Source organism: Danaus plexippus, chromosome 6 (genome assembly GCF_018135715.1).
Source record: "Danaus plexippus chromosome 6, MEX_DaPlex, whole genome shotgun sequence".
In the NCBI taxonomy this organism is placed as follows: Eukaryota; Metazoa; Arthropoda; class Insecta; order Lepidoptera; family Nymphalidae; genus Danaus; species Danaus plexippus.
The window spans coordinates 7,414,916-7,431,598 of NC_083540.1; the positions used below are offsets into that span (position 1 = coordinate 7,414,916).

Here is a 16,683-nt window from a genome sequence, read left to right on the forward strand (position 1 = left end):
TTAAAGATTGAATTCTGTTTATGTTAACCCTGATCTCGCTTCATCAGGTGGATCGAGCTCGTGACAGGCTCAGTCGCGCGCAGTAGGTGCGCACGGCGCGCGCGTTTTTTCAATTCATATAAAAAAAAGACGTAAGAATAGTTATACGCGAAAAAAATTCCGTGTCGATCTCGTTGATGACAGTGTAATAATGTAATGGTAAGATGAAATTATTATGAAAATATACAAAATATTGATCTCATTTTATAATTGTCGGTGTTATAGTATAGTGTTTGTTGCCGGAACCGACAGGCAAAAACTAATGAATATGTTTAATATTGCTATCATAAAAAATGTTTCGTCAGTCCTAACTTTTTGTATCCTCACTTAAAAGCCGTCTTGCAGTCGAATAATATGTTTTAATATATAACAAAAATACTTTTAAAAATTAGGTAAAGAAGAGAAATTTTTGTCCAGTGAAAACTATTTATTAACAATTATTAATATTATATATTAAAAAATTAAATTGATATAGCTTAGTAGCAAGTATAGACACAACCAAGGGACGGTTTCGCTACAAGCTTTAGTAGCAAGTCTCTCGGCTGTTTAATTTACGACATTTAATCATTTTATTTCGTGTGCAGTGGCATATGTGTCATAAAAAATGTCAATACAGATAATATATCAGAAGCAGCAACGGTTATTTATGACGGCCCGGAGAGTGTATTTAAATAAATGTGTCAATATTCTGGTACAGTATTGACTTTCAAGTTTTTCTTTATATAAAAAATTAAATTTAAATTAGAAAATATTAACTTTTTATCTATGTCTATGCTGTCAGCTTTCCTTATTGTTGAAACTGAAGTCCTCCTAAGTAAAACCCAATTAAGTTCCAACTTGGTCAGTGCTTCTATTTCCCTACAATTTTCATTATGATTTTAAAACAATTAAATATATATTATAATTATTTTTTCCATTTAAATGAACAAGTGCCAGCATTTGATCGCGAGACCATAAGTTTTCCTACCTGGCTGTTTTCCAACGTAGTCTTTATATAGACGATTATATATACGAAGTTTAAAATACAATAGAATAAAAATAATTGTATACCATACATGTAACATTGCTTGTTGATTTTATTCAAAATGCATTATGAAACATATATATGATATTTTCAAATTAAATTATACCTTATTGTTACAAACATTCTCTTTTCAAAAGTAAAAATCTATTCACAGTTAACATGTATTGACAATATCTTTTCTGACATTTAAGAAGACTTATTAACAAGCAGTCTGATATATAAAAAGGTTGACATTGACAAAATATTCCACATTTCCAGCGCAAATGAAGCCTAAGCTAGCATAATAATAAAAAAATATATATAAATTGACACCGACATAAATATGTCATAAAAGGTTTTTTTTTATATAAGAGAGATTTTATAAATCAAAACTTTTATTATACGTTTTTATACATTGAACTTCGCATGACGTTGTACGTGCAAGTATTTTCGGAACGTTCATGCATTCATTCCCTTGTTAGAGACAAAAATAATATATAATATACATAATTACAGCTTCGAAAATCGCTAATAACAAACATTTATTAACAATGAAACCAAAAAAAAAAATCTTTAACAATGTCTCGTACGGGATCTCTATGTGAATATCCATAAAAAAGTACGTATCAAGTGCAAATGTCAGTTAATAATATCATTAAAGTAACTTAAAAATAATAATCGATCAAAAATGAATACCTGTACTACACCCATTTACAATACACATTCAGACAATTACATACAGGTTGTGCCTAAAACTAGAACGATTAAGTTTTGTAAACAATTTTTGTATTTTAAATGTTAGCAATAAACTACTGTTATATCAAGAAAATATTTGTCATTCCACGTAAGAAAATATCCTTATTCATTATTTTTTTAATAAACATAACTCCAATAATAACTAAAATAAAAAAAAAAGTTTTTTTCGTACATTTTTAAAATTAATAGCTAAAGTGATTTTTTTTATTACATTGGTGATTTTCAGTGCATAAGCTAATAAAGTCGGACCTAGAAATCAAATATACATACATATATATTATTTTCAAAAATGCTATATTTTTATTTAAAGCTAACACGCGGTATACAAACTTACAAGTACATACGTTCTCTACTTAATATGATTTCCTCGAACTCGATTATTACTACACTAAGAACAAAACATCACAAAATTATAGTTTTAGAATTCACTAATACCTTAATATGTTCAACAATTGCATATAATATCCTTTGAAGTCGCATTACAAATGTTCGTTTCCTTCGATTTCTATTGGTGCAAGGCTAAACAATAAATTCAATACTCATCACGCAATGTAAGTGAAATGATAATAGACGGAATTGAATAAATCTTGTCTAATCTGTGTTCCTGTTGTTTACGTGAAACTTGAACGGCGCATCCGAATTAAGTGAAAGACACATTTTATTTTAATAAAACTCTCGAACTTATATCACGTAAAAGACAACCTTAGATATTTAGTCTAAACTTAAGGTTTCTCTTTCTTAATTGTCGATTTATATACATCATACAATAAAAGAGAGAAACAAAATACTACGCAATCACATACACATGTATAAAATATTTAAAAAAAATAATAAAAAAAAACTGAGTAATTTGTATCAATTATGTAACAAGACTTTGAACCTGGGCAATAAACAATATTTCACATAATAAGGATAATAATAAAGATGCTACTAACGAAATAAATTACTGTTTCGTAACTGGTGGGCATTGTCATGGGCTATAATAAGTTTATTTTAAGCATAAATAAGTACTGAGAGGACAGGATAGCGTGAGACGTCCAAATTAATTCACCATATTTATGATCTTAACCCACTTGTTACTATGACTTTGTTAAATAATCGAAACAAATAAATATTATATGTTGAATGTCAATTACGAAAACCTGACAACGTCATATCACGTTAGAAGCTCACGGTCACGTGTTTGAAGTGCTAACTCAAATGTTCATAGACTTCATTCAAGGTGAATTAACTTTTGTTCCAAATTCAAACATCTCGATGTTAGCCCACCAAAGAGTTTTTATATTTCATTACTTCGTTTAAATGTTTCCTTTTTATTTATTTTCACTTTCATAGGCCGGAGGTTAAGAAGGTTTAATGACGGGAATTGAAGAATTGCATAACTAATCGAACTCATGCAAAAAATTATATAAATATTTATTATCATTGATAAAAAACGAAAGGGAACGATAAAAAAATGTTTCCAAAATTACAAATAATGCCTATTTTAAATAGGACCTGTCATACAAAGACCCTATATTCGCATTCTTTAAGATTGTTTGTTGTAATATATATTTCAAAAAGCTTTTATAACTTCAAGTTATCAGAAGAAAAATCGGAAAAGCCAATTTATATAAACATTATTCGCAACCATCTCGCTACGGTGAAAGGAGATTAAATACAAAGTCTTCTGACAGTGAGACTAAAAAGGTTACAATCTATTACACTGGTATATTCGTAACAGTGATAAAATATTAAAAAGATGTCGAGTAACCGTCTATTGTTGTACATAACTTTAATACAACTTTCATTTCTGTATATTTTTAATGGCATAAATCAGATTAATTCAATCATACTTTTTGATTATCTTTAATATTTAGGTTAAGGTGCAAATCTATACAGATTCGTCTATCAAAACATTCGCCATAATAGCTCACCTTGACTTAATGGCATTTAAAAGAAATTTATAGCAATAGTAGATCTTGAATATCTATAACGGGTATATGAAATGCAACTTGAACATGCGAAATATATAATTATAATGACTTTTATATATTGATTAATAACACAAACATACACAATATGAAACAAATTACTAAGGTGAAGGCCAATTCTAATTCACTCTCTCAATGCCGTATAAGTGTTAACATGTTTAAAAATTTTATAAAAAAAAAAAATGTTACCATATTTAAATAATATTTACATTTGTCTTCTGTATTCAATGTTATATTCAAATATATAAAAAATAAAAATAAACTGATAAATTAATTATTAAATAGAATATTACTAAATTTTACATAATATTTTTAATGCTATTAAATCATAACAGCATATTTGAAGTACATCAAGGAAGACATTAATTTATTTAAGTATGATAGAAATTTTAATTACAATCATTTTTGTTACAGAAGCAAACAAGAAGTACGACAGAAATATAAAAAGAACTTATTAAGTGATAAAAAAAAGACTGAAATTATACAAACAAAAAAATGTCGAAATTAATGATATGGAAACAAGAAGCGCCAGCGAACTGCTACACATGCTGCACAGCGGCCATCAAGGAAGGAAACGCAACCGCGGAATCATTCGGAAGGTCCTGGCATAGAAGGCTGTCACCTTTGATCTGGCGGGTGCCGATATGTGTTTGGGCGTTAGTCATAATCTGCTGGTCAACAATATGCTTCTGGGGACCGCGGGAGAAATTCCTATTATATATGACACACTGGGGTCTCGTTATGATCCTCGTTGAATCTGTATTCGGCATCCTAGTGGCTGTGAAAACGATGCGCGGTCACTTAGCAGGTAAATCTTATTATAACATGTCAAGAATACATAGCTATCAAATTTATTCATATCACATATTTAGAAATAAACGAGTTCCTTGTTGGGACAAATATTCCGTTCACGATATCGGTATGATGCATCTTGTCCTTTTACATTTCAGGGCTCTCTACGTTTACTTTCATGACACAAAATATATACCACATAGGAAAAACCGAGAAAGATTCTAAGTTTATGAACAGCATATACGACCTATTTTAATAAAATATAAAAATATATGACAAACGATGATACGATATATTTACTATAAAAAATTTTACAAGACACAGCATAAACATTTCACATGGGATTGGCAGCAACATTGTAGCAACACGCAAATAGCCCGCCCCCATTCTGTTAATTAAATTAATGCTTGGCAAAGACGATAGTCCCGGCTACGTCCACAGAAACGTATTAGAATTTAATATATTATAAAATTTTCTGTATTAATGACATTCGCATTCCATAGACTGTTACCACAATAATAAAGACGCTGTAACTGTGACAACAATTTGTAAATAATACTCCGTGATATAAAATACAACAGGAACAAAAAAATTAACATAACAAACGATATTGTTTACATAATTTTTGTTAATAACATCATATAATAAGAAAATTCAAGTCTCAATTGTCCTCTGGCATTACATGTCCAAATATAAAGGCACCGCCATTTTTAAGCGAGGTCGAACAGAATATAACATTTTCCCGACAAGTAACCATAAAAGATTCATAGTTATAATAATAAATTAAGATGATTTAATTAATAAAGATTCGTAATAGTAAATAAAAAATATTATTGAATAAATATATATACACTTTGTAAGACAAAAATCGGACCATTACGTTTTATAGTGATGTGTTTTTTAGTGACGTGACTCCTAGACTATGTCATAAACTTGCCGAGGATTCGCAGATTTAGAATATATGCATGCTAAAATGGTAACTATGTGAAGGTCTATATTACATCACTTAAAAGTATTTATGTCATTAAAATCCAATTAACATAACATGTAGTGATCGACCCGCCGGCCATGAGCGGTTGACCGTCAAATTTCAAAAGTTTAAAATTAAATTAGAACATTAAATTAAATTAAAAGAATGTTTTTAATAAACACGGACAGTTATAGACGGACATTACGACCAATTGTAATTAAAATTACAGTGAGATACAGTGCTTTGTTAATATAAACCAGCATAACGTTTTCAATTTCAATTTTGCTACTATTAGTTTAAAAGTTTGTTAAAGATCAAAGAGAATACTCAGATATAAAAATTAATATGAAACATTTTCGCTAATTTTTTTTTATACATTCTTATTGGACAATATTTATTGTAAATATTATTCTGTTACATATTATATATATATATAAATAAATAGTTTTGTTTTATAATGAATTTATAATATATAGGTTTGGTTGAAAGATTTAAAACCTACAAAAATTACTACAATTCAAAGAAATTTCTTATAAATAACATTTCTTGATAAATTAGTTTTAGCGTAATCTATAAATAAAGTATATCATTATGTTATACTAGCGGTCTATCGCCAGAGCCAGGAATCATTCCTCTAGCAATTTGAGTGACAAATTTAAAAACAGTCCAAGTTTAAAGCGAGGACATTAAAACATCTCATCGACTTATTTTCTCGCTACTCTATGTCTAACAGTCGAATTAATTTCAATACTAAATTATTTGTCAACCAATATTTGAACCAATACCAATATTAAAAATGTCGTATTGCGAATGAAGCCACAGCATAAAAAATTTCGTAGTTTTGTAAATTAATACTTCCATATAGTATATCAAAGAAGAGCCTTTATCACAGATTAATGTGTAGTTACTGTGAGTTAGTCAAACTTTTTTTTCACATACGACATACAAAAGCACCTATTCCTTTTATTGTGAGCCAGTGTTAATGTTGTTGAGTGAGTGTCGCTGTAAACGTGTAGCCGCGGTGCTGGGTAATGTTTTTAAGTTAGTTAATGTAATCTTCACTTGAGTATTATGTGTGAATATAATTATCATAATATATTTTGAGGGCATTATGAAACCCGCGTGCGGATATCTTAAGATGTAAATTTTAAACGTTATAATTGTCCCCGAACAATTTAACCTATTGTGTGTTATAGTTTAAAGCTTAAATTTGCATTTAAACGTTTCCTTCTATTATATGCAACTTGTAGCTTTAATGCCACTTTTCATATTCCAACTGAGCAACGAGAGTTTTATCGCTTTCCGCAAATTTCGTACTGTTTAGCTGATGCCTGATAAATGTATGCGCCCTAGGTTTGTCTCTTCACTCTAAATCTTCATATTCTACAGTACTAACGTAGGTTGTTATATGATAAATTGGAAATATTAATATCGTTTACGCTTCGTTTGCTGTGTGACGAATTCAAACCAGTACTAAGCATACTGTTCAAAAATTTATTGGTACTTGGAGTTGTTTATAACAGCATATGGAGAGATTACTTTCATGTATAATTTCATTCAAATTAATAAATTCTAACAATCGGACGTTAAAACGACTTTAACATTAGTTGTCTAAAATAATGAAGAGCTTGATACATATATTATTATGAAGTACCCGAATTAGAAATACCTTAAATTTTTTTCTGAACTTGCAGTTTGTCAAAAGAAAACAATTTTTTAAGCGCAAATTATTTAACACGTTTCCGGATTCATACTCACGGAATAAAAAGCAAATTTATTAACCGACAAACAATTAAACTGTCTGAATTTCTTTTTTAAGTTATTTGTATGTATTTTCAATATCTTTTGTAGTTTTCGATTTTTTTCTTATAAATATAAACAGTCAAATGGACACACAAGTACCACCTTCTCACTATTATTTAAATGTTTCATATGTTTAAGCGGGTGTGCACGTGTATGTGGGCGTGTGCGTATGTCCGTATGTTCAGAAAGAAATGTTATATTTTGATTTATAGCACACTAACAATTTTTATAATACTTTTCAATAATTAATTATTTGATACAAACACCATTTACAAAATCTTAAAGAAAATAAATCAGTCCAATGTACCTTTCACTTTTCTTATACTTAGCTAGCTAATAATTTTTAATGTTTTATTTTAAGTAATCAAATTTTTCAGATCCTTCCCGAGGCCTGCCGTGGTACGTGAAGATGTACTGGGTTCTGTACAACATCACGGTGCCTCTTGCTTTTCTCATTACGCTCTTCTACTGGGCCATACTGAGAGCACGTATGTATGATTATATTTTGGGTCAGCTATCATTCCCATATAATTCCAATCCATAGCATCTAAAATAGACATAATACAATCTTTTTTTAAATCTAAATAAAGGTCTCATTATCAACTTCTAGTCAGTGAAGACGACTTCTTTATTCCGTTAGCCATTACTAAAAGTACACATTATAGCTGGAAGGAAGATGAACTACGCTCCAAACCCTATCCTGGACGTGATGCTGCACGGAGTCAACTCTGGTCTAATGTTCGTGGAGCTGGTGATGTCAATTCAACCCAGCCGCTTGGTGAACATCATGCAGCCGCTCTACTTCTCGGGGGTGTACTTATTGTTCACAATGATTTACTACGCCGCCGGCGGGCTTGACCCGTGAGTTTATTACTGCTTTGCATAATGTATTGTATTTAAAAAAAATCTCCAACACCATGCAACCGCACAACACAAGCTTTAAGAACCGCAAGGGTTTATTTTATTGTGAAATATCTCACTAATGATTTAACCCAACTTAACATGAGATGAACGCGTCTATTTATTCTTTCATTTAAGTTTTGTTTTATTGAAAATTACGAACCGTTGTGATCAATAAACATATTTAATCTCGTCCTGTAATTAGCTCAGTGTTATATGGAAGTCGCTTAACTGGTTTGAAACAAAGTAAAATATATAACTTAATGTCGACTGCCGCATTACTAATAGTTTAGCCAATATTTATTTTTTATATAAAAACACACACACACACATACATATATATATATATATATATATATATATAATTTCATTAATAACCGCTGTTATGGTGATAATAAATATTTCGTAATATATTAGATTTATACATACATTCAATATAAAAAGGGAAAGGTAGATGTTCTTGACTTCGGTTCTTGAAATAATACTCGTACAATGTTCTTATAAACATTTACGCTGACTGACTGACTCTCATTTAGATTAATTATTATTATAAGTCACAGAGGGAACTAAAATAGTAATAAAAATAGTGCATAACCAGTAACCAGTCAACACATTGTTATTATGTTATCCACAGCTAGGATACAGATTGCATGATTCAACAGAGCAATATGCTCTCAAATTAAGTCCATAGTAACTCTCACAGGAACTGTTCAAACCATTTTATACGATGGAATAAAAAATGAGATAAAATATACAAAACTATTTTTCTCCGGTTCTCTTTCTCTCAATACAATACAATAGATTCAATGTCATACATAGAAAATATTCTATAAATCTTTGCGAATAACGTAATGTAACATCCGAATGGGTTCTAAGCTTCATTTACCCACATCCTTCCTTTCCACAAGGACATCTTATCATAACCAAACATCGTGTTAAATACATTCACAAACTATAGTATTTATTTTGACTGCAAACCTTGTTCAAACTTGTTTGAACACTGACAGAATAGTTAAAGTTGATAGATGTTACTCTGTGAAGTCTTTATATGACCCTCATTTAGCTTGCCTCGTATAACTTAATATAAACCTAAAATTTAATATAGACCTATAATAGAACTATTATTTTTAAAACGATTTTTTATAAAAACAGCACATTAAAATAACTCAAAGTGAGCATCATTTCGTATAGCTTGTTTGGGGATTTTCCTGATAACCTTGGTTTCTTTAGGTGTTTTAAAAATAAAATATTCCTTTTTTTTTAATATAAGAACATCATCACAATTCCGTGTTAAGAACGCAAAAATAAAACAAATATTTAAATATTACGTTCGCGTCAAAATGACATCAATAATAATTTCTGTAAATCTACGTTATCTCAGTATTATGTCAATAAATCATCTACTTAACTTATTAGTGGTATCTTTATATAAATTATTAAAATGCCTAGTGGAACAATGTTCGTAAAAATTAATTTATTAACAGTGAAAATTAAGTCACTCATGACTCAATACATAGTACATTAAAATAGGGATTGCTATCCAAAAAATTTAATTAAAAATCATTTAATGTAGACATCGTGATATTCCGGATTCACTTAATTTGGGAAGTAATTTTCTGTCACGTGTCACATTAAAAATTATATTTAGTTACTTTTTTGTAATGCATGGAACAAATAAATAAAAATTGTATGTTATTTCTGCGAAACTTTTAGAGTCGCAATGTTAAAGGAAAACTAAACGATTACAATTTAGATGTACTTAACGATCCATTGAAAGTATTTAATTATAATATTTTTCTACCAACAAACGGATTACGTTTACATTTATTGCTCGCTTTGATATGTTCATTTTATGTATGTATGTGTACATGACCTTAACGTCAATATTAAACACGATAACTACCTTCAGTGTTGCAAAATAGACACAAAACGTACGTCCAATGTATTAATATGTTTTTTTAAATACCGATATTACCATAACAACTGCAATTTGAGGGTTGCCATATCTCAAAATTTATTAATTAATTAATATTATGTAACAAATATTTTTTGTTTAATAACAAAATTATTTTACTCTTTTGTGAGAACTTAAAAAGAGAGTTTTGTTTTTTCTTGTATATTTATATTTTGCAAGATATGTAAAAGAAAGATTTAAACTTGTACCTGGCTGAATAACTATTTATTTTCTGTGTATTTAACATCCCTATTCATCGAAATTGCTTTTTTTATTTAGTAACCATAATAATTGAGTACATTATTTGCTTGGACGGAAGTGTATAACGAGACTAATACAAAAAACTTTTCCATCATTCCAATAAGTTCAATTTGAAAACGTCATATATATGAAATGAGTAAACAAAAATACTTATAAATATATATATATTTCTAACTCAAAACTACCGATTATATAATACTTCAACTAAAATAAATTATTGTTTATCTTATCTTCGAATTTAAATTGTACTATTACTGTAATGAACACACATATAATATTGTATTGTACCAAATCGAAGAACAATGAAAGGGAAATTACTTTATGTCAAAAACAAAACATCCTGTAATTTTTGAAACGCACACATCATCACAACTATTGGGCTTTGTACGTAATATATGTATGTTATGTTTATAAATAATAGTAATAGCTAACTATCATTATCTTTTATAAAATCACAATACGGAAGAAAATAACAATAACCTTAGTCGAATCGGCCTATAGCGGGTGTTGTTTTCATTTAAAAAATATATGAAAAGTCACGAAAACTTGCTAAAACTGAATGAAACGGTATTTTAAATCTACCACATTACACACTAATTCAACTAAATGTACTAAAGTCAATAATTTTTTTATTATTAATTAGGCTTGTAAAAAATAAACTATATAAGTGTTTGTATACATTTAATTATTATAAAAGGCTAAACTGTTATATATGAAGATCGTCATCATTAAGTCAAGGCAGCGGATAATATGAAGCGTTCGACCGGCAGACATCGCCGACGCATACTAATGCAAAAAGTCATTGACTGTTTACAATTCAATGACTGATAATTACAACACGTACACAAACAATCCAACATAAACAGCCGTTGTAAACTATTTTATTATGAAAAATCGCATCGATATTTATTTGACCTACGACGAATTTGAATTTAATACAAATAAATTATCATAAATCTGTGAAAAACATTTCACTACACTTATTCATTTAAATCGATATAATCTATGTTTAATATAACATTATAGAAAGTACACCTTACAGTATGTAGATTAATAAAATTTTGCACTAAATATATTTTTAATCTGTTGCGCTTTGTTATTATAATTCTTTCCTAACAGTGTTAATTGTTTCAGATGGGGCAACGCTTTCATATATCCAGTGATAGACTGGTCGAAGCCAGTTCAGACGCTAGTGGTGGTGACGCTGACGGCTCTGTTCCTGGGCCTGATGCACATCCTCGCCGTAGTTGTAGCCTCCATCCGCGACTTCATCATACGAAAATTTGATAAAGACAAAAGCGGAGAGTACAACGATGGTTTCGAAGCCTGACTGATATTTTTACAATATACTAGGATTGTAATAAAATATAATACAAATATCAGTATATACATATTTACTCTATATTAACCTTATTGTTATGTTTCTCGAAATGGTTAAATCCTGCTGTGATATTGATTTCTTTTTTTTTTTGTGTTTTCGTCCATACTTTTAGTGATAATTCAGTTATATGAAGTTATTCATCTCATCATGACTATATAAGTTCGTAAACCTATAAACTTAACTGTGTCATAGCAAATACATTCTTTATTATTGAAAAATCAGTCTCCGAATGTATTCAGTCACCTCAATCACAAACCATATCGATACTATTGAACTAAATGCACTTTTCCAGTTACACAGATTTATTTTTCAAACGAAAATATATATGTCATTAAGTTCAAAGGACATTAGTTTTGTCACCAATCACACTTTCAATGTAAGAATTCTTAGTTAAGTAGAATGTTTTTATGTCTAGATATATAAATGTAAATGAAATTAAATATACTATTATTATTTAACTGTTTAATATGACGTAAATAAAAATCCTACATCAGAACAAAAACTATACCTCTTTTCACTCCATTACAGTCAAAAGCTTTCCTACTTAGATTTCAAATAAGCGATAAATAAAAAAAATATGCTTTCTAAAACCAGTATAATTAAATTATAATTTCGTCCTACACGTTCAAATTTTTTTCAGATGCTTTTTTTTTTATTTAATAATGTGGTTTCCATTTCCTGTCATTTCTAAATCTGTGTCATTATTAGATATATCGGATTTTATTACAAATTCATTATTTTAAAGACAGGACGCCAGCCTCACTGACGTCTCTAATGTCACTTGTTTCAGTAAGTTCCAGATATTTTAAAATGAAACTTCAATTCTTCTAAATGTTCTTGTATTTCTCGAAGGTTCTTTATGCTCCGCACTCGCTGAACTCTGCAGTCCGCTGTTGTGCGTCCAGACGTCATATTTAAACCAGAATTCAAACATAGTTCTATTCTCTTTGATTTCGTTTTACTTTTAACAATAGTAACGACGACCAATAAGTTGTTATAATAATTGATGCCAGTTATTTCCATGTTGCATCCGTCATTGAAGCTGCTTGCGCCGATAGATATATGTTATAAAGACAATAAATTTGGAATCTCTAAAACAAAGTTTCGGTCATCATACCTAATATATGGTGAGTTACAAGTTTTTAATTCATAAAATTCACACGTGATAGTAAAGTGATCCTTAGGTTTAAAAATTAAAACCTCAAAACGATCTTGTAAAGTATATTACGATACAATTCTGTGATAATCTCCTGAAGACTAACGATACATGCATAGTTTGAAACTAAGGAGACAAGCAGGTTTATCAAGTTAGCGTTATAAGCAAATCTGAAGCTGTCTGATTGACAAAACATTTAAAAATATTGCACACTTAAAAAATTACCTCGACCCAAACGCAACCTTATCTAACTCTTAACAATAACGTAAGATTGTTTTATTATAAACCGTTATGTATGAACACTTATTATACGTTAGCATTATATCTTTTTATTATTATGGTGATAGGATTATCACACAGATATTCTACATTCCTAGACATACAATCATGACATTTTTATTTTAATTCCCCCAAAAACACGTCCCCGGATTATTCTTTATAAATCCAACGAAAATAAATTCAAAACAATTATCGAAAGAACTAATTGTTAATAATTAATATATGAACAAGAAACAATATCGAAATGTATGATTAGTTTGTCTAAAACCTTTGCTATTGATCGCAAAATCTTATCGGAGATAACAAAAGATATATTTTGTACACTCCAGGCGTTCATACCGTCCATAGAGCACGTCTTGAATTAGACCAGGTCAGAAAAATGGGCAGAATAAAGAATTACTTCAAAGAACAGTTCCAAATCAGGAAGTTTAAATTGGAACATGACTCCTCATACGACTTCTACGAGAGCTGCTTCCAGAACAACCGATCAGCTCTGCCTTTATTAATAATAAGGGGGCTCCTGTTCCTTGCATGTTTAGGAATAATTCTGGTCTCCTTTATTTTAACATCCACAGTCCTATCGCTAAGGTTTTGGCCAATTTACTTAACACATTGGGGTCTAGTGCTCATAACGGTCGCTAGCGGTTTTGGGTTTGCAGTTTCAGCGAAAGCATTCTACGGCGGACCTGTCGGTGAGAATTAATTGTCACTTTTTTTATTTATAATATTTTTAAAAATCATTGCGTTACTTAATATCTGTCAATGATATAAGAATATTTCGTGGGTTTTAATGAAATTAATATTCGATAAAAAATTTCACATTATAATACATATGTCATATCTATCTATTAAATAATAAGCAATTCTTATTTTAAACCCATATGTAATTGCAAAAAGCCGTGACAGTGACCATTTTTATTCATAACTTTTACTCACAGATATCCTAATTTTATGATTAATTGATAAATTTCGATGATTCACGCTTTACTTTGTAATCAAGATAATTATTATTGCTTTGTTTGAGGTACAACATTTTTTTTTTTTCTTAAACTAATCAAAGAACGAAAATGTTCAGTCTAATTATCTGTTTGCAGATTCTGCTTTCGGCTTGCCGTGGTATATAAAAGCGTACTGGGTATCCTACTCCACGGCTATACCGATTGCAATATTCATCACAGTCTTCTATTGGATTTTCCTAACCAACGATAGTAAGTTTAAAAATATCTAACAAATAAGATGTAACTATTCAGAACTCACGTGTTAATATTGTTTATATGTTTTGTGAGTTTTGTTTTGTTTAACTAAGAAATAAATAGTATTTGAATCGATACAATATTAAATTCAGAAGTAGATGGTAAACTAAGTAACATGTCAAAATTTAGTTCGACGGAAGACCGAATTGGCTTCAAATTTTCAAAAATTGGTGAACTGATTGGATGGTTCACTTGGTGGTTGATTTGTCCCCTAGTCGAGTAACTCGTTGGTAGAGTGTGCAATTTAAGGTGCCATTATTTCCACCAGATCAAGAGTTCGCGGTGTCTTACGCGCTGGACATCTTAATCCACGCCGTAAACAGCGTCCTCATGCTGGTACTTCTCTTCACCGCCAGCCATCCCTCAAACCTGCTCCACTTCTACTTCGCCATCATACTAGCAGTCATTTACGTTATATTTAATGTCATTTACTATTTCGCTGGTGGCACTGACCCGTAAGTATTTACTCACAAACAATAGATAATATATATAAAATTAGTTTACAATAGTCTTGTCTCAACTAAACAACTAAAAAATCTCGACCCACTTTGGACTTGAAGTTTGTAAGAGCAGTTCCTCACATACTAAATAAACGCATAAAAACAGAATAGAGTATTTAACTACAGCTCATATTTTGAAGTCGAAATTAAGAAAAACGGCTTACACATAATAATGTGAAAAAAAGGCTAAAATAATATTAAACTATTTGCCTTTTGAATAACAATATCTATTCCATATAATTAAAACCATCAATACGCGGACCTTCATAACTGATGTCGGGTTTGATAACGAAAACAAATGTATGCCAAGGCCACAAATAAACAAGGAAATTCCTTATAGTTTATATAACTTATACCGAATTTGTATGAGGATAGATTTTTAAATTGACGATCACGTCTGTAGTTAAAACTGACTACTGTAAACACATACGAAGCGATTGCGTTTCTCATTGAATTACCGACGTTAAAAATATAAGTGACAGATTTATGAATGAAAACCCGTTAACGCTCCGTATGTAGTAACGATGCGAACTTATACTAAGCACACGGATTATTGTTTACATATTTCACCTACATATAAAAAAAAGTTATAGCGGTAGGTACATCTAAATAAAAATAAATAAGTATTTAGTCTACAAATCGTTGCATCGATACCACACTATTGGCAATGATAATTTAATAACTAAAAAGTATTTTAAAATGAGAGGTAATCAAACGGAATTATTTCATGGAAAAAAAATAACGATTAAACAACAAAATATGTACAACCAAATGCTTTAAAGGAATACAACTAACTTAGTTGGTGTTGTATTTGCCATGCCACGCGTTTAAACTTAACACATTTTCTTTTCACGTAGGTTTGGTAACGCCTTCATATATCCCGTTTTGGACTGGTCTAACCCTGGAGTGGCTGGAATAACGGTAGTTTTCAGCGCAATCTTAATCATCATCTTGCACATTATCGTCACTCTCATGACAGAAGCCAGAGACGCAATCGCCAGGTCCTGTGGACGAAACACTCGCAAGTTCAGCCTGTCTCAGTACTAGATTCTAAATTTGAATTGTGCACTTTACGTACTTTTTTAAAAGTATCCCAAAGGTAACGCGTCATTTATGATATTTAGTTCTGCTCACTAACTCATGTTAGTTAATGCTGATTGTAATTATTGTACATAGAATTTTTTTTAGATAAATATAATATTTATATTATTATTTTTTTATATCTTTTTTTTTTTGTTATCGCCTAATTATATTCTGTTTTGTTTTTGAACTATTTTAAAAACAGAATATTAAAATATAAAAATAAATATATCCTGACAGTCACATTTATAACCTTCTTTAAAGCTCATAACGAGAATAGTTCATTGATTTGTATATCAAGATGGCTAATATTTTAAGTTAAAATTTACCTGTCTTAAAATATACGAAGAAAAATATATCCGAGATTTACGCTTGTAAACATTGAAAATTTAATTTATATATAAAGAAACAAATTACAACTTTCAATGAATGAGATGACAGAAAGCTAAGTTATTAAACTTTATACATACATGTATATACCGAATATTTATTAATTTATTTAACAATTAATCATTTAAAACATAAGTTTTTCTCGGATGTACCTACATAAGTAGTTAGTAAGTAGGCTTGTAATGACTTTTAA

At 29.7% G+C, this 16,683-nt stretch overlaps 2 protein-coding genes across 3 annotated transcripts; both read left to right on the top strand.

The window, feature by feature from the left end:
• The first annotated feature begins 39 nt into the window (after positions 1-39).
• LOC116778746 (protein rolling stone-like) lies at positions 40-12,290 on the top strand. Of its 2 annotated transcripts, none has more exons than XM_032672760.2 (5): positions 40-198; positions 4,186-4,579; positions 7,714-7,824; positions 8,002-8,197; positions 11,586-12,290. In XM_032672760.2, exons 2-5 carry the CDS (start codon positions 4,267-4,269, stop codon positions 11,779-11,781), a joined length of 816 nt encoding a protein of 271 aa, XP_032528651.2. In that variant the 5' UTR covers positions 40-198; positions 4,186-4,266; the 3' UTR covers positions 11,782-12,290. The 2 variants fall into 2 exon arrangements, with proteins under 2 accessions (XP_032528651.2, XP_061385666.1); XM_061529682.1 differs by having other exon boundaries at positions 60-198; positions 4,197-4,579.
• A 1,164-nt stretch (positions 12,291-13,454) lies between these two features.
• On the top strand, positions 13,455-16,234 carry LOC133320833 (protein rolling stone-like). The gene is made up of 4 exons (XM_061529683.1): positions 13,455-13,959; positions 14,362-14,475; positions 14,789-14,975; positions 15,878-16,234. Exons 1-4 carry the CDS (start codon positions 13,647-13,649, stop codon positions 16,065-16,067), a joined length of 804 nt encoding a protein of 267 aa, XP_061385667.1. The 5' UTR covers positions 13,455-13,646; the 3' UTR covers positions 16,068-16,234.
• The last annotated feature ends 449 nt before the right edge of the window (positions 16,235-16,683 follow it).

Excerpts from the sequence above, each read along its gene's own strand:
- LOC133320833 (XM_061529683.1), top strand. The coding sequence starts at position 13,647 with ATGGGCAGAATAAAGAATTACTTCAAAGAACAGTTCCAAATCAGGAAG. Across the intron at positions 14,476-14,788 it reads GATTTTCCTAACCAACGATA|ATCAAGAGTTCGCGGTGTCT; the intron begins GTAAGTTTAAAA and ends TATTTCCACCAG. Across the intron at positions 14,976-15,877 it reads TTCGCTGGTGGCACTGACCC|GTTTGGTAACGCCTTCATAT; the intron begins GTAAGTATTTAC and ends CTTTTCACGTAG.
- LOC116778746 (XM_032672760.2), top strand. The coding sequence starts at position 4,267 with ATGTCGAAATTAATGATATGGAAACAAGAAGCGCCAGCGAACTGCTAC. Across the intron at positions 4,580-7,713 it reads GATGCGCGGTCACTTAGCAG|ATCCTTCCCGAGGCCTGCCG; the intron begins GTAAATCTTATT and ends CAAATTTTTCAG. Across the intron at positions 7,825-8,001 it reads CTGGGCCATACTGAGAGCAC|CTGGAAGGAAGATGAACTAC; the intron begins GTATGTATGATT and ends TACACATTATAG.